Source organism: Leuresthes tenuis, unplaced genomic scaffold, assembly GCF_036924035.1.
Source record: "Leuresthes tenuis unplaced genomic scaffold, fLeuTen1.0.hap1 SCAF_21, whole genome shotgun sequence".
NCBI lineage: Eukaryota > Metazoa > Chordata > Actinopteri > Atheriniformes > Atherinopsidae > Leuresthes > Leuresthes tenuis.
The window spans coordinates 27,259,301-27,276,911 of record NW_027325375.1 but is presented as its reverse complement, the minus strand read 5'-3'; the positions used below and the strand labels follow the sequence as shown (position 1 = coordinate 27,276,911).

The 17,611-nt window shown below is 41.3% G+C and overlaps 1 protein-coding gene across 1 annotated transcript; it reads right to left on the bottom strand.

The window, feature by feature from the left end:
* Positions 1 to 1,060: 1,060 nt before the first annotated feature.
* Positions 1,061 to 17,351, bottom strand: msna (moesin a). Its single transcript, XM_072374225.1, has 13 exons — positions 17,023 to 17,351; positions 8,948 to 9,031; positions 7,952 to 8,047; positions 7,595 to 7,869; positions 7,423 to 7,506; positions 7,117 to 7,263; positions 6,924 to 7,020; positions 6,675 to 6,838; positions 6,304 to 6,434; positions 6,070 to 6,230; positions 5,845 to 5,937; positions 4,479 to 4,709; positions 1,061 to 3,309 (listed from the first exon to the last, which is right to left on the bottom strand). Exons 1-13 carry the CDS (start codon positions 17,032 to 17,034, stop codon positions 3,145 to 3,147), a joined length of 1,740 nt encoding a protein of 579 aa, XP_072230326.1. The 5' UTR covers positions 17,035 to 17,351; the 3' UTR covers positions 1,061 to 3,144.
* Positions 17,352 to 17,611: the final 260 nt, after the last annotated feature.

Sequence of the window (17,611 nt, the reverse complement as noted above, 5' to 3'; positions counted from 1 at the left end):
CACAGTTGTGAGCTTAAGTGCCTTTCTATTTGTCATTTGAATTTCTGGTTTGATAAGCTTTATGAAGAAGTTAAAGTGATGTTTAATAGTTATGGATTCAGCCGGGGTAGTGAGGCATGCCAGCAGATATACTGACTCATTCGATTAAAAACGCTGAAGCGTACTCTGCGAGCTTTGCTCATACAGGAAGAGTTATTGCAGCTTATCTCTAAGTGGCAGTTCAGTGTGCTAACCATTTCAACACCCGTTTTTGGCCATTAATACCACAAATATAGGGGAAGTTGGAGATAAAAAAATACCACCTCCCTTTGCTGTTGTTCAATTTCCTATTACAACAAATAAAACAAAGACTGCAAATTCTGCTTTAACTATCTTATCCACGTCAGTGTTAATGAACATTCAGCCTGCACAAGCCCTTTCCACAGTGCATGAATGTGAAGAGTTCAGTTCCACCTGGTTTACAGCGTCATAATGACTGTAGGAGCTTGTAGCTCTGGAAATGTGTCCGTTTGGAGACGGATGCCTTCTGCAGTCTGCACTCACATGCAAAGGCTCAAACTTGCACAACAGAGACTTTCTTATTTACCCGCCTGTCAGTCACCAGGTGGTTTGAAGTAGATTTGAGTTACCCGAGTGCTCCTAACAGGATTCATGTGACAATGCTGTGTGCGGCGTTTAAGGGAAAATGGACTGAGAGGCATCTCAAGAGTTTACCGTTTGCAGAAACATAATTTGCAAACATGTTGTGCGAGTGGTGGTGGTTTTCCCACGTTGGGTGTAGCCGTGTTTTTGTATCGCTTTTGTAGTGTTTAGGCTTTTCTTAAAAACCTAATTCAAGCATATCGTGCACAGATATGTTCACTTAAGATATGAGAGACCTCTTGATGAATAATCCAGGTAATGAAATAATGTTCCATTATGTAAATAAATGACATGTTACGTCTACCGTGATGTGGACTAAATGTGACTTTGCAACATGAACTGAGCCACCTTGTGGATGTTGATGAAATACCATCAATTGTTGTAGAAATAGAGAAGAATAAAGGGAAAAAAACAAGCGTTTTATCCAAACTTTTATTAATTAGTGAAAGGAAGATTTTAAGAGGCAAGATCTGAATAATAAACTGGGCAAGGCACTGTCTGTCATTACAATCTTTACCAGGATTCAGTCTTTTCTGGTTCATGACTAAATACTGAGTGGCAACTTTTAATAAACTTAATATGGTGCTACTACAACATGCAACGGGACAAAAACACACCGTGCAGCACAATGACAGTCACTGGGGTCCAAAACAGCAACATTTTTATGATTTTTTCTTTCAATTTCACAGCAGATACAAGAAGTGTTGGCAGCAAAGCGCACAGATTGTTCATGAAAATGCATCTTGGCACAAACGTTCGTTCAATAAAAGACACGATCGAAACAAAATAACCAGAAATATTTATCACTAAAATACATTTTTCACACTTGCAAAATAGTGTAAATAAATCTTTTCAAATACTAATTTCTAAAAAAAAAAAAATCTGCGAACAAGCAAGAAAGCCTCAACATTAACAATGAAATGTGGCAGCAGGAAGAACTCTTTTGGTACTTATTTCCATTCGTGGCCCCGCGATAAGCGACTCAATGGTCCTATGACAGAATCTGGTGCATCGTTCCCTCACCTCAGCTCTTCAATCGGTTGAATACCATCATCCAAACGCTCCTTTTCAACAAAGGCAGTTTTTATTGACAAGCACTTCCAGATTTCTGTTATATAAAAATATCCTCAGATGCGTCTCTTGCACCTCACATGTGAAAAATCCCAATTACAAAATACACAAATGTAATTAAATACTTACAGTATATCAAAAATGCAAGTGGAAAAAGTGCCGTCTGTGAGCGTATGTTTCGACTGTAGCTTTCCAGTGCATGTCTAATGAAAGCGGTTCATTTTACGTGTCTTACTGCTTTGAGGGAATATGTCACGCAGCGGAGCTGTTAAAACCACAACTTTTACCTTGTATGATATCGGTGGACAAAAACAGTTTATCTTAATAATAAAAATTCTCACAGAAAAACAGAATTAATGATCAAAAACTTACACACAAACTCCAAATGTCCTCACCAGATACTTCAGTTGAACACTGGCTTCAGTGAAATCAAGCAGCGCTCAATTTTAGGGGTAAATTAAAGTCAGAATGAATTCAATGTGCCATATTCTTATTCTAACTTAGCTTCTTCAGTGTCTTTACGCTAAAAACAGTCCTTTGCTTGCGCCAGATGTGCATCAAGTTGTTTTTTCCTTTGTCTACACGCCGCCAGCATAGGTTTCTTTTAAAAAAGAAATGTCAATAGTTTAAGGTGTGCCTACAAAGAATGAATCATCTTGAGCAGAGAGCTTTACATCGAGGCTCCGTATTTGCAAAGTGGCTTAAAGAAAAAGGCAAAAACAGACAAAAACAGACCAAAATCTCTAAATGGAAATGAAATCTTTAATATCACATTATGGTTGGGTTGCAAATACTGTGTGATTTGTAACAGTTGTGGAATAAGCAGTCAAACGAAAAGAAAATAACCTGTAAATCTGAGGGAAAAACATGATAATAATACTGCTCTATTAAAGCTCCTCGCAGACATCGGAGCGTCATACATGTGTCTGCTTACGTAGATCACCATGCAGCTGGTTTTAAAACTACAGGGAAGCATCGTGAAGAGGAGAACCGTCTAAAAAGATCCAGCTTGCTAAGAAGAACCGTTGAATGCGTACAGCAGGATTATTTCTACAGCCCTGTTTTCAAGTTGTGCCTAATTTGGATTTATGTCTGAGGCTTTTGTTTTGAAATTGTGACGTAAAACTGACAGAAAAATGCAAGACAGCTCGCTCGATTTGTCATGGAAAGGAGGTGGTGTGAGCCCTTTGCTAATGATTAATGAAGAATGTACAACCACGATACAGTACGTCCCTTTTCAACCGGTGACTTGCCTAAATTTAAATTCAGAGATGACAACAAATGAAATTTTCCAGATCCTTATTTGTACAATGTGCTGTGCTTTAGCAGCCGGGTCATGATGTGGATCTGATATGGTTGGGTACAGACAGAACAGCTTGAGTGAGGCAGGACTGCAGTCCAGGCAGCGCGGCATCGGTGAACGCACACACATCACATGCATTCAAACTCATCGATGCGCTGTTTGGTGTTTCCTGACCGGATCTGTCGGAGGGTCTTGTACTTGTCGCGTCCTGCCTTCATGTTCTCTGCATGGATCATGTCGTTCACTGTCTTCTTGCTCTCATCCCGAGCGTTGGCCAGCTCTGAGCTTAAAGCCTAAAAGCACAGTCATCAAAGTAATACGTTACGATGAACAAATCTTTCCCAGAGTTTTGCACCAACTTCCCCTTTTCCTAACGTATATTCCTGTATTTAAATCTCATATCTAATGGGAAACAGTGAGAAATGTGGAGACAGGGAAATGTCAGTTGGGACTGAGGCATGTTTACCACTGTGTTGCATCACTATGAGTGTTTGGGAACTTTGGAAACAAATAATAGTTTTAGAAGTAAAATATTTTCCTTTTCTTGCTTTATATCAAATTGAAGTTGCTCAACAGTTCAGGTCTTTTCCAGCGTTTTTATTGGGTGATAGTTTTGGCTGCAACTGGGCCAGTTTAGCTCCTTTACTGTGGAGTCTGCTGATGAAGTATGTGGTTGTCTCTGACATAATATGCTTATATATGATTATGCTGCTCCAGATCCTGTATGAATCATTCAGCTTTAACAATGCCATCACAGATAATGACTTATGAGCTGTTCCTCTTAATCCTGCAGGATCCGTGATTTTCCAACAGAATTCTAAATTTGCATTTGTCAGACCAAGTTTGCCTCAGTTTCTGATAAATAAGTAAGGAGGGGTGCATATTTGCACAGTAGAGTTTTAATCAACACTAGTAAATGCACTTAGGGACTGACAGTAGCATGTAAATCATGTATGTTTTAATGTAGCGTTGCCGGATGGACGCTGACTGTTCGGCTTCGGTTTATGGGTTTGTTCCTTACATACACAGATTTTTCTGTGTTCTCTGAACCTTCTGTACAGTTTCATGTCCAAAGCTTTTAGGTTTTTGCCCACACGGTATTTAAAGGAGAGGTGAGCTCCTCTCCGTCCTTTCGTAATTATCTACTTATTACTTACTTTAACTTATCGTTATTACTGTACACGACATTCAAACTACCTGGAAACAGAGCTGCAGGCAGCTCAAAATGTAAGTGCTAGTTTCCAAGTCTCTTTTTCCTCCTGTCTTCTTCTTTCATTAATTTCCTTTACAAACCGTCCCTAACGTTTGATGCCGTTTAACTGGCACTCTGACGCTGCAACTCCACAGCTCAGCCGATGATTTACTTTGAGACAGAATATGCAGCTTAAAATAAATGTGCGCGCTGTCAGCCTTCTGATTTAGTGCTTCAATGAATCCTCTTTAGATATGGGCTGAGACTTACGAGTAGATGTTTCTGCAAGCGTTCGTTCTTCTCTGCCTCGGTCATTCTCTCCTCTTCGCTGCGGTCCTTGTACGTGGCTGCGTCTGTGAACTCGGCGCTGGCCTCAGCGCTGCTCTCGTCGTTCTCGTCGTGCTCGTTCTCTGCGTTGAGGGGCTCCTGAATGTGAGCCGACATCACTTTGTTCTTCAGCTCTTCTTTGGTCTTCTCCAGGTCTTCCTGCACCAAGGTAGCCTAAGAAAACAAGCAATTACAGTGATGCAAATGTGTGTGGACTGACAGGGCGAACTACGCTTTTAAAGATGACGGGGCTCAAATGTCTAAACCTAAAAATGTACCACAGGTTTTTCTCTCTTTGTTACACTGCACTCGTTGTGCAGAGGAATAACAACACAAAGCACAATATTCGTTTTATGAGCTGCTAAAAAAAGGAATCAGCTATGGTTAAGCCTGGAATACGAATTATAATTATGGCTCAAAAAAAGAGAAAAATAAAGGGGCTGAGCTAACTTTTCTTTTTCTCTCTTTTTTCCCCTACAGAATAACAAATCCAAAAAACAACTAAAAAATCTCTTCCTAACTAACCTTGTCAAGATTCTTTAAATGCGAAGTGAAAAGGAGCTTCCTCTATTATCCCTTTGTATATGTAGGAGAGCCTGGATCATCCTTTTTGAAAGCAAAGGGGATCATCATGGCCCACCGATCGCAGCTTTTACACAATCACACCTCTGGGTTCATGTAAATAAACACTTTTACACAATCACACCTCTGGGTTCATGTAAATAAACGATCGTGACCGGCCTGTGACAACATTACCTTTCATTTTTGTGGCTTTTTCTTGCTTATTATATCAGTAATTTAGCTTTAGAAAAACGACACGATGGGAACATTTTAGGCAAAGTATTTGACGTGCTTTTAGTGGAATATGTTTTGCCAGCTTCATTACTCTAAACCCACATAACATCTTAGTGGAAGTGCAGTCGGATTCATGTTGCTGTGTGGTCGTCTTTTCCTACATCCTAAAGAATTTCTCCTGCCACCTTTTCTTCATCTCATTTTCCAACATTTTCCAGTGAGGTAAGAAAGAAGGGATAAAAAATGAGACACCCTCAGTCTGATAGTAGTTAACGTAATCCGGCTGCCTTCTCACTCCTCACCACTTGGTGGCTGTAAAGTACAAGTTATATTTTTTGAACAGAAGGGGGAGGAGGAAACAGAGCGGTGTAGCTGTGTTTGCGTGGTAACTCCCTGTTAACATTTTTTCGTATGTAAACTGTTCTTTCAGGGTGGATACAACTATTTCTCTCAGTGATAAGGAGACATTAGCAGGACATTTCTGACTGTTGGGTTTAAAAAAAAAAGACCATACCTTCTGTTCCCACTGCACAGCCTCCTCCTCCTTCTTCTTCTTGGCATCCTCCAGCAGGGAAATCTTTGAAGTCAGTTCAGCCAACTCTGTAGCCTAAAAGAACAATCGTTTTTAATTTCACAAACTTTATTGAAACTTGAATAATAAAAGCAGACATTTTTCAGCCATCACTGCATCAAAGTGTCCACGATTAAACAACTTTTCCTTTTCTTTTAGACAACTGACCAGGTGTTCTTGGTTCTTCATCTGACTCTCTGACTGCTGCAGCAGCGCCAGCTTGGCATCCTCTGCGCCCTTCAGATCGGTCTCCAGACGCTCAGCATCCTCCTGAGCTCGCTTCCTCTCCTGCTCCAGCTCCAGAGCCCTCTGCGTCTGCTCCTCCAGCTCTGTGCAGACACACGCAAGTACTTAACACAAGCCCAACATCAAGCTTTACTTGAATTCTGACAGGATACCCACCCTGCTGGGCTTTTTTCGTCTGCTCCTCAATCTGCTTTAATCGCTCCATCAGTTCCTCCTTCTCCTTTTCAATCTTCTCCTTTTCCTTTTCGGCAACTTCTCTTTTCCTCTTTTCATTCTCCAGCAGAGCTCTAGTGGAAAGAGAATCAGGTGTGTTACAGCGATCTTGTTGCACCTTACATTCGAAGATATGTTTGATTTGACATCCCAGCATAAAGGTCACACAAACCATCTACCACAAATGAAGTAGTTCAAAGCAGTTAATTTTGCTGCACTCTGCGGTCTCACACTGTGATTATTACAGGTTTGCTGCTCTCACAGCAGCAGAGCTATTCATTAGATCCACATGTGAAATATTTGTACATCCTTGCCTCTCCATCTTTTTGTGATTCTTCTCCTCCCGAGCTTGAGCCTTCATCTGCTGCACTTCGATGGTGTCCGGCTTGCGGCGGCGCATGTACAGCTCGTGGTTGCCCATGCACAGAGCCAGAATGCGTTTGTTGATGCGCAGTCTCGGCGCGTAGAAGACAAAGTCCTAAAATTCCAGCATTAGAGGTTTTTATTATGGAAGTTATGCACAAACATGTGAAAAAAAGGTTTCTTGCTAAGAGTTAACATACAGGTGCTTTCTTGTCAATTGGTTTAATGACAAACTTCTTGTCGTTGAAGGAAATGTTCCTTATTTCACTCCAAGGAAATCCGATTTTGGGCGTCATTCTGTTGAACAAAAGTGCAAAAACAAACTGTTTGTCAGCTGGCATCAATCAGTCATACAGCGGAGCTCACCAGATTGAACCAGACTGAACCACTTACTTGTCATTCTGTTCATAAATGTTAAGACCCAATGCATCCACTCCCAACCACAGCTCTGTTCCTTTCTTATTCTTGATGCTGAAGTAGTTGACTCCATACATCTCCAGGTCCTGAGCAATTTTCAGATATTCCATCATGGACTCCTCTCTGTGGAAACATGAAAGGTGGCTCTAAGTCACGATAAGGAGCGACTGAGAGTGAGCAAACGAGCTAAAATAATAAGGAAAACTCAAGCTACGTGTTTTTATGGTGGTACAGATAAGTATGAACCTGTAATGTGAATGCATGCAAGTGAACAGCTGCTACCTTATCATGCCCTTGTGTTCCTCATGCCACACTTGAATCCTCTCCTCCCACTGCTCCTTGTTGAGTTTGTGCTGATCCAGAACTCTGAGAACATGAGAAACCCCAGTGTCATTCAGAGTCACACCTCGCAGTCTCATCAGACTGAGATGATAAATGGTAAAGCTCAGGTTACCTCTGAGGGAGCAGGTGTTCACTGTTCAGATAGCCTGTTGTGTGGACTTCCTTGTTGTAGTCGGCGAACTTGGCCTGCACTGCGTAGGAGGCCAGGAGCACGGCTGTCTCTGGGGGACAGTAGATGTCGTCATTGAGGATTCCCTCCTTCACCTGCAGGAAGAACAGCCGCTGCGTGGCATCCTGGATTAGCTCCTCTGAAACATCCTCAGGGAAGAACTTGGCACGGAACTTAAACAGCAGCGGGCTTTCCTTCCTCACATCCTGGGCCGTCACCTAAAATAAAACATGACATCAGTGAGGGGCTCAGCCTTGAAAAAGAAGAGACAAAGATAAAAGCAAAAGCTGAGGAGCTCACCTTCTTATTGAGCTTCAGCCATGTAGAGAAACCCTTTGTATCTTGGTACTGGAGTCCAAAATACCAAACCTCTCTGAGTCCAATGGTCTTCACAACCTTTAAAACACGAAAAGAGTGTTTAACTGGGATGTCTCTGGTGGCTTGATGTCCACCTGGAGTTAGCGTGTTCTCCCTGAGCACAGAGTGAGTTTTTTTTTTCATCCCACAGTCCAAAAACATGCATGGAAGGTTAACTCTAAATTAGCTACAGTTGTGAGTGTGCATGATTGTCTGTGCATGTGTTTCTCCCTCTGTCCCAGTCTCCTGCACAGAATAAAGCCGGTATGAATAATGACTTGATGGATGGAAGAGACCCCCTGCAGAGCAAAGGGCTTTTTTCCTGAATACATCTCAGGCCCATTGACCTCCTGACCACTGAGATCCATAGCTGGGCCCAGCTGGTTAATCCCACTTTGTGACAAAGGGTGATGTGGCTTTTGCTTTTTGAGCTACACGACTCTCTGCTTATAGAACCTAAACATTATACGGCGGGACCCACTTATAAATCTGCTCTTAAATACTGGATGTTTCTTATAAAGATCTTTTTGACTTGATCTTACAATTAAATTTGAATATTTGTGGTATGTCTATATTGCTTGTTTTAAACTGCAATGACTGCAGTAGCTAATTTAATCAAATAAATGGTACTCAGCACATTAAATAACTCATGTCTGACAAAACACGCAAGCTGGAAAATCTGGAGAATATTTTTCTATAATCGCCCAAATAATTATCAATAGATCAAGAAATAATCATCTGATTTACTGTTAATGATAACAGCCGCTGCAGTTATCAGTATAATGTTCAGTTAACTGTGGTTATAGCTTAAAAACAGGATTAAAGGATAAAAAAAACATGCAATGTCGCATACAAAACAAGCCAAATCTTTTTTGATAAATTATTAACTTCCCAGGCTGAGCTCAATACCGTGGCCAGAAGAGGAAGTTTTTGTCATACCTGGTCAAAGAGCTGCTTTCCTGTTGTATTGGGCTGAATGGCAAACTCCAGCTCAGCATCCATCGTGGTGACTCTTACACTGATCTGTGGAACCGGGAAGAAATAAATCACATCATCAAACACAGATCCAGACAAAGCGAACATAGAAAACAAATGCTTATGTTAAGAATAATTGTGCGATTATAAACATAAATGATTTGTTTCTACGTCGTTAAAGCCGTTACAAATATTCCTGTCAACAAAGGAGCTCTGTGTACACACCGAAAGCTTCAATTACAACTATCAAAATGTTAGAATCGTGCATAATTCTACGTGCAGTGGCACAAAAATCTGATTTCATGCTGAAAGGTCTGGGAAAGTCTGGCTGCACCCACATCTCTCTCTGCACTCTCTAAATAGACCGTGTCATTTGAAAACAAGTTAAACTCCACGGTGCCATCAGCACTGCCCTTTTATTCATTACATTTTGACACAATGTAAGTAGAATTCTCTTAAGACTGTGTCTCATGGTTCCACACAGTTTACAACAAATGTGCCACTCTGACTCAGTCTCAGGGCAGAACTTATCTACAGGAAGTAACCACATCCTCTGGCGGCTGGGCCTTGTGAGGCAAGACTGCTAAACACTGATCTCTCATGAGAGTCATCTACATCCTGCCATGCATCGAGCAACCTGTCTGCATCCAAACTCTCGGCAGTAGAGGAATTTAACACTGAAAACATAGTTGATCTTTCTCTACAAGTTTACAGCAGTGGGTTGTTTTTGCCATTCAGGCAACTTTTCAAATGCCTTTCAATGCACTGTGTATGACAAGGCCATCGAAAATCGACCACATTTATTCAACCTTTGTGTCCCACTCACAGAGGTTACCCCGTGTTAAAAATGATCCAGTGCTCAGTGAGCTGACCAGGCAGGAATCTCTCACTTTCTCTCCCCTCTAAGAGATGATGAAAACAGCAGCATGCAGGCCTGTTGGGAAATAACTGTGCAGGCAGAGGCCCACGCCTGCCCTGAACAACAATGGTATGCATTATTTCTCAGTTGCAGGGCTGATTAGAGTTGCGTTCTTTCCCATCCATGTCAGCAGGACCCCATTTACCGCTCAGGACACTTTCCCCTCTGTCACTTCCTGTCATCCCAGCAGTTAAAAGTCAGAGTGAAACCTTCAGGTTTGTTCCTACAATTTGCTTTATGGAGCTATTTATATGTCACTATTTTAACCAGCACATCTGAGCTAAGCGGAACATTTTTCAGGGTGGTTATAAATTCAGCTCCAGTTTCATTTCCGGGGTCAGAACGGTTAACGTCGCATGAAAAGGGAACAACGCTTCTACATCTTCTGCCTGGTTTGGGCGTGTCTCTCATGGCCAGAACTCTAAACACTTTAGACACTATTATTAGCGCATGCTGAGAAAACACCACTCTCAGGCCTATGTGTCATGTTTCCATGACTCTTTCTCAACACAACACCAAAATGATACGACAGGAATAAAGTCTTTAACTTTGTTCAGGCTTTTCATAAATCTATAAGATTACTTTTATGACACTTTTGATAGAACAGTCAGTTCGTTACTGACTTGCTGAATGATCTGTCTTGTTGTGTCGCTTTGAACTTCACTGACTGCCTGAAACTTTGTATCTCTATTTGTTTAATATGCTTCCTTAAGCTCATTTATTCAGCCGGCTGCTACTGATATGACTAACCAGATGGAAACCCATCATACCGTGACTGTTCTTTGGTTTATCAAACCCAGTCTTCTCACCTCTAATTTTGGTTCTTGCTTAAAACATGCAATCCTCATCAGCCATACTAAAAAAACGAAAAGAAAACCTCTCTTTGTGCCTCATTCATGAAAAGGTAAACGTCAATATATCTATATAGAATTAGTATCATCATTACTGAAGGTAAAAATGCAAAGAAACAAAGAGTTTCATTAGGATTTCTTTCATTCTAATCTTTAATTTGTTCATTAAAGCCAAATTTAGGACAACAGAGAACGTGAATGTGCTGTAAGCAGGGATGGGACGCCATCTTGTAAGGAGGAGGAGAAGAGGACTTGCTGTGGACAGATGTGTTTAACATTTGATAATGATGACTATAGATGGACTGAGATATCATTTCAGAAGTTCATCCAACAGTTTGTGTGGAGAAACACGATCCTGAAGTCAGAATTCAGGGCCTGTTCATACAAAAGACGGCCTCAGAGCAAGTGAGAATATAACATGGCGTCCGAATAAACCGAAGCGTGAACAATCAGAAGAACAGATGGCTGTTGATGTTTTACAATATTTTACGTAATATTGTATTTCCAAATTTTTGGGGACCCCTGGAAGCCCTTCAAGGACTCCCAAGGGAACCTGAACCCACATTGAGAACCACTGCAGGAGAGCAAGAGCCTGCAGCCATGCCAGTGGATTATTGAGCCGGTACTTTTACCTAAATGTTAAAATAACCATCCAAACTGCATATGACCGGCTGTTTATTTCACGTAACATTTGCAATCATTGATGGCATAATTCTAGTTGATAAAAAGAATGATTATTGATTTTATTGTGGGTTCTCTCACTCAGGCTTCCTCCCACCGTCCAAAAACATGCCTGTTAGGTTAACTGGTGAGTCTGCGTAGGAGTGAGTGTGAGTGTTCATGGTTGTTTGTCTCTCTGTGGCCCAGTGATGGACTGGCGACCCTTCCAGGGTGTACCCCTGCATCTCGCCCAGGACAGGCTCCAGCCCCCCCATGACCCTGCTGTGGATTAAGCGTGGATAGAAAATGGATGAATGATTTTATTGTCTGTTTTTTTATTACAATACAGAAAGAATAAGAAGCATTTATTTGGGAAATTGAGTGTGGAAAATGAATTAAAATAATATTTCTTTTCGCCTTTGAGGCCGTATATGATAGATACAGCATGCCTACGACAGAAGACAGGAGCATGTTACAGATGAGTTTAAACTCAGTCGGCAACATGAACACCATGTGGAAAAATGACAAGTTTGCTGGTTTCATCCTCCCATTTTCAAAGGACTGAAGACAATTGTGCAAATTGCAATTCCACGACTTTGTCAACTGTTACAAGACGTGTTATTGTTAGCATAGTGTTAGCATGCTAACATTTTTGAATAAGCACCAAAAACAAGCCACAGTAGAGGCTAAAGGTCAAGACTCAGCAAAGGTATTATAATTCAACCTGTCCGCATCATAAATGTTTTTAGCCTTTAAAATGTGGCTGAAAACTGCTGGAATAAGCAGTGAGTCCATAGGAAGAGAAATTTAGGTGATAAACATCACATGAACACATTTGTTTTAGATCTAAAGTTTACGGCCATTAACAACACTGCATGAAAGAGTTAGCAAATGTACAAAAATACATATATCTTTTTTTAAAAAAGGTGTGATTTAAAGATGTGGAGCACACACAATCATCCATACTTTTGATTCCATACTTCATCCCTCGTATATTTTGCAAAGATCAAGAGATCAGAAGATTAAAATTCAAAGGGAGCGCTCGATGTTGTATTCATTCACACACCGGTGTTATGTCAGTGTGTGGGTCACCACCACCGTCCTGCCGACTGGAGCGAGGGAGACAGAGAAGATAACGCTAAGTGGTTTTAGGAACAAGCTGGACACAATCTGAGGATCGCCTGCAAAGAAAATGTATGTGACTGACAATTCCTCAGGCTGAGCGGGCAGAAGGTCCCCTGCACTGCGTACAATAAGCAAAACGTATTCAACTGGGACCAGAACAAACAGTACAACAGTTGAGCAATGGGAGTCATAGCTCTGAGTCATGCCATCTATAACAGTCTGACAAGGTCACCTTAAATCAACACTCCTTTATCACTGATCATTTTGGTAATCTGATATGCAGCTTATCTAACATTCAAAACGTGGAGGTCAGATTCAGTCCAGTCAGTTGAAACGGTATTACTAGAATGTCAAGTCAGGACATTAAAGGTTCAGACAACGTCAAGCTGAATATGAAATGGTTGAACCTACCCTGTGTGAACCGCACTTAACAGCCTTGCTATTCTATCACTTCAAGCCAGCAACACAAGGGCAATCATGCGAGAGGACATGTGAGCAAGACAGCAAACGTGTTTATATCCTCTGAAGAGAAATGAACAATTACAGCTGCAAATCATTCCTGAAACGGTTCAAATAAGAATCATTTTATTGTGGAGCCTCAACATCTCACCTATGTTGTGTGTTTCCGTGCACATTTGCACTGCACAGAGGAAGCCTCACGGCTGAGTTCAAACCGAGTGACAGGAAGAGGGGGGGTTAAGGAGAGGATGAGGTTTTCGGTCAAAGCAAGCAGGGGACCACACAGCACACACATGCCGGGAAGATGGAGTCTTTCAGCAACTGTTTGCATCATGAAATGTGTTTAAACTCTATAGTAGAGTCCATCAGGTAAGTTATTACCCGTTTACCAACCTGACCCACAAGCCCCCCAACTGGCTTTGTTTGCCAAGACTTTCTCAGGGTTCAAGTCCTGTGTTGCATTGTCAGAGCAATAGATAAAGCATTCAAAAACAAAAGACAAGGAAGAACCAAGATATCTCATTATGTTCTTCATTGTCCATACATTAAATAAACCTGTAAATAATTCCAGCATAGTTCCAACATCTCCTTCAACTCAATGGCCACTAATTATTCAGTCATACAGCATAGCAGCTACTTGCTCTAGGAGTGTGGTGAAATTGGTTTTATTCCTTTATAAGCAGATCCAAACCAGCACATATTTTAGCAGGTCAGTAGGGTAGTTAAGGAGCAAACTCATACTTAACTCCTGCTCACATTGCAAAGCACAGCATGCCTGTTAAGGCCTGTTAAAGCCATTATTCCAAGATGTGCCACATCGTAATAACCTTGGATTTCATGGGCATTCAGCAGTAGATTATACACTATGCAAATTATAATGTTACCTAAACTAGAAACAAGCAAACACAGCAACTGTTATGATAGCAACAACCGAGATAAGCATGTAAAAATAATCATTAATGACCAAGAAACAGAAAACTTACTGTCAGAACTTTGATTTTCCCACAACTTCCAAACAGAAAAATAAGAGGAAAATGATTTGCGTATAAACACCAGAACTTTTGTTTGAGGTTTGTCCGCCACCTCAGACTCCACACAGTCTTAATCTGCTCTGCTATGTGCGCCCTACAGACCCATTTAATCTCCTACTTGCATACCTCCAGGTCTTTCCATTTACCATGTCTCCATAGACAAGGCCGGTCCTCCCAACAAGAAAACCACGTCTGTCCTGATTTCCTACATGTTGGGCTAAAATGGTAAGTTATGCTCAAGTTTTGTGTGATAATAACTGGACATTTTCTGTATTTATTGATGGGAAAACTGATTAAAAAGCTGGTGTTCTGCTGTATCAACTGACATGGCTCTATTGTTCAAAAAGTAGATAGCAAAGTATGAATTTGCTGTGGTTAAGTGAGCTGGAAAAACCCTTCTTCTTCTATGTGCTAAAGTTTTAAGCAGTAAAACCAAATATCAGTGTATCATTTAAATACTTTAATGTGGGGGGGGGGGCAAAAAAACAACCCCACCTTTTTCAAATGAAATGCAATTTGGAGTAAATTGGTCATACTTCCTTAATAAACAAGTAATAAGCTGAAACAGCACCAAGAAAGGAGTAAATGATTTGGATGAAAGACTAAAAAAACGCTATAAAATAGGATAAAGAGAAGAATGCATCGTATTCTGTACTTCCTGCACTGCTTTAAATGTGATCTAAAGTGAAGCATGGCATCTGAGGACCACGCTGGGGGAAACAGGGAGGAGTAAAGTCAGACTGTGATGTGAAAGTCCATATAAGGCTGCAGGCGAGGAAATTACCAGAAAGGAACTGATGTAAGTGCAGAAACCTTGAGTCACAACATGACTTCCTTGGGAAACTGAAGCACTGCCAAAGAGCAGTCCAGCAAACACTGAATTTCTCAATAGTTATTCCTTCTGTGAAACACTGCACAACTTAGACGCAGGACAAATAAACTGTATGGAAAAACAAACGAGTGCTCTGAAACAGTTAATGGAACAAATCTCTTGTTTTAAGCCACGAATCGTGCATTCCCTGAGCCAGCGTGACGCGCATTTAATTACAACTTTCACTGTGAGTGCAGAGCGGGGTTTTTGGAGGACTTGCTGAATCTGCGTATCTCAGTTCCCATTTTTATTCACCTGGTCTGCTGAATGTTGAGCTCGACAAAAGGAAGTGTTGAACCAGTTTATCAGTTATATCGACTTCGCTGGGTGCACCGATTTGTCACAAATGGAACAGAATAACTCCTCGAGCAGCCTAGTTTATTGTGTTTTTAGTGTTGGCAGCACATCACACGCAGCTTATTATTAAAAGCCACAATCCTCTGTTTGTTTTGAGAAATCCTTGCTGCTTCCTCTTGACCATCTATTTTGTCCACAACCTCTTTTTTACAAATTGCCAACAGTCGGTGCAGCACTTTCCCTCTTCTTGTGAACTGATTTTTCACCGCCAAACAGCTGCTTTTGAGATGTTTTAGCTGTTATATCAGAGGCTACTGCACGTACTGTACGATGCAGCTCTGATTTTGTAGATATACAGCATCCCAGCTGCACTTTGCAGACCTTTGGCACAAACACCAACGCTGTGTAAAGGACTAAGAGGGTTAATACTTGCTAATATAGGGTTAATATTGCCCAGACAATCTAAGTCCCTCCTGTTGATGGCTGTATACAACCAACAGTGTCCACCACTGCTAAACTACACTAGTTTTGACAACAGTTCTCCCTTGACTATAATCTATTAATATCCCATGGTTGTTTACCGGCCAAATGCCACATTTTTCATGAAAAATAGCTGCGTAAAGTTTACATTAAAGGTAACAATGCTCAACATTTCATTCTGGGTGACAGCTGGAAAGAATGTCGGGGAAGTACTATAAACAATACTACAGGAAGAGACCAGGTACAAGACTTGGAGCCATTTGCTTTCAAATGTTCCACGTGAGCGACGGGCGTAGCTTTTATACTTAAAAATGTCATTAAAAACCTAAAATGACTGGTCTAGTGTTACTCTGGGTGACCAAAGTAACGCATGATCAGAACAACTCAGTTACATATGATAAAAATAACAGATTTCGTCTTTGTGTGCGGTTCATCCTCATCTTATTAGTCGTATCTTTTACGGGCATCGTGTTCTTAAGGTCAGATTGTTCATGTGGTTATCTCAGACTGGGAAGACTGCCAGTATAGTCCAGTTGCCATGTTATCTTATTTCAGAAAGCAAAAGTCAGACATTTTAAAGCATTTCCTCATCAGTGGCAATTATCTGAGGTGGGTTTGAAACCACTTGAGCTCTGTTAAGTGATGAGGCCATGATCAGAAACTGTGCCTTTTTAATGCCGTCTGTCTGACAGACTTGTCTTTGTGTCTCTGCTTTTCTTTGTGATGAGCTTCACCGGTACCAGCACAAATCTGTTGAGCTCTGGGTTCGTCCCTCAATGACCATCCTCTCTCTTTTTTTTTTGTCTTGTGCCAGAGTGGCAGTATAGTACGTTTGCATCCATTTGCCCCAGATTTGGGCAACACAGCTGGCCTAAATGAAACTTCAAATTCCTCCTTGTTGGAGGTGGATGGGAAGGAGGCCTTGAAAAGGAGGGCTAGCTCGCTTTGCTACTGTAGGCCACACATCCGCTGAAAACCCAGAAATAAGTGAGCTTTTTATGGTCTTGAGCAGCGGCGGTAAGACTACAGTGATGCATTTACGTGCAGTTTTAAGTATGAAGGCTTGAATGAACGGTTTGATTAAAGGCGCTAATTTTAGTGAACACAGGGGCGGGAGCGCGCACGCGCACACACTTAACGGAAAGTACCACAGCAATCCTCTTGTGAGTTTAAACGGATGTTATAGCAATTAAAACACCATTAGATGTACATTAAGCACTTACTAAAGTCACTTTAATATCCCTGTTGCGTAGCAGTGTAAAACAGTCAGTTCCGTTAACTTTTAAAGGGATAAAGGGAACAAAGCCTGAGATAAAGATGGTAACTATGAAGAGAGTTCGACTTACCGTTTTCGGCATCTTTCCTTTCTTTTACGTCCGATTCGGCGTTTTTCTCTTTAAATAAAGTTAATAAATCTGAGGACTCGTGAAGGTAACCAGCAGAAAACTTTTTCCCATCAGAACAACGGCGCCAAACAAACGGTCTCGAGGAAACAAACGTTACGTTTTGCTTGACTACGAAGAGCTACTTTAAATTCTGCGCTTGTGGGGGTGTTTTTCTTTGTTTCGCCTTAAAGTAAAATGGACTGGGAGCTTGATTTCCTGCTAACGGTACCCCTGCTGCAAAACCACACCCAGACCGATGACAGGACAGCAGCCAGGCTGACTGAAACAGAGGGTTCAGGCCAGCAGCTGACTCCGCCTGCGGCAGTCGCATCATCATGGCTGCAGCTCATTTCAGCGTTTTAACAGCTCCTCCGCCAAAAAGTCCCCAGCAATAACTCTATTTTAGCGGACATGGAGAGCTTCAATTGCAGGATACTTTAAAACGTAGGACAGCAGAGGAATATTGAAAACGTGGGTCAGCCTATATACAGGCTATATTACATCGATACAGTTTACTTAATTAGTTCCTACATTTGAATAGGTCCAAAAA

Bases quoted from the DNA above. Each gene is read 5' to 3' on its own strand.
- msna (XM_072374225.1), bottom strand. The intron at 6,435-6,674 runs GCAAGGATGTAC...TCTTTCCACTAG, and splicing joins AATCACAAAAAGATGGAGAG to AGCTCTGCTGGAGAATGAAA. The intron at 6,231-6,303 runs GTGGGTATCCTG...GTGTCTGCACAG, and splicing joins GACGAAAAAAGCCCAGCAGG to AGCTGGAGGAGCAGACGCAG.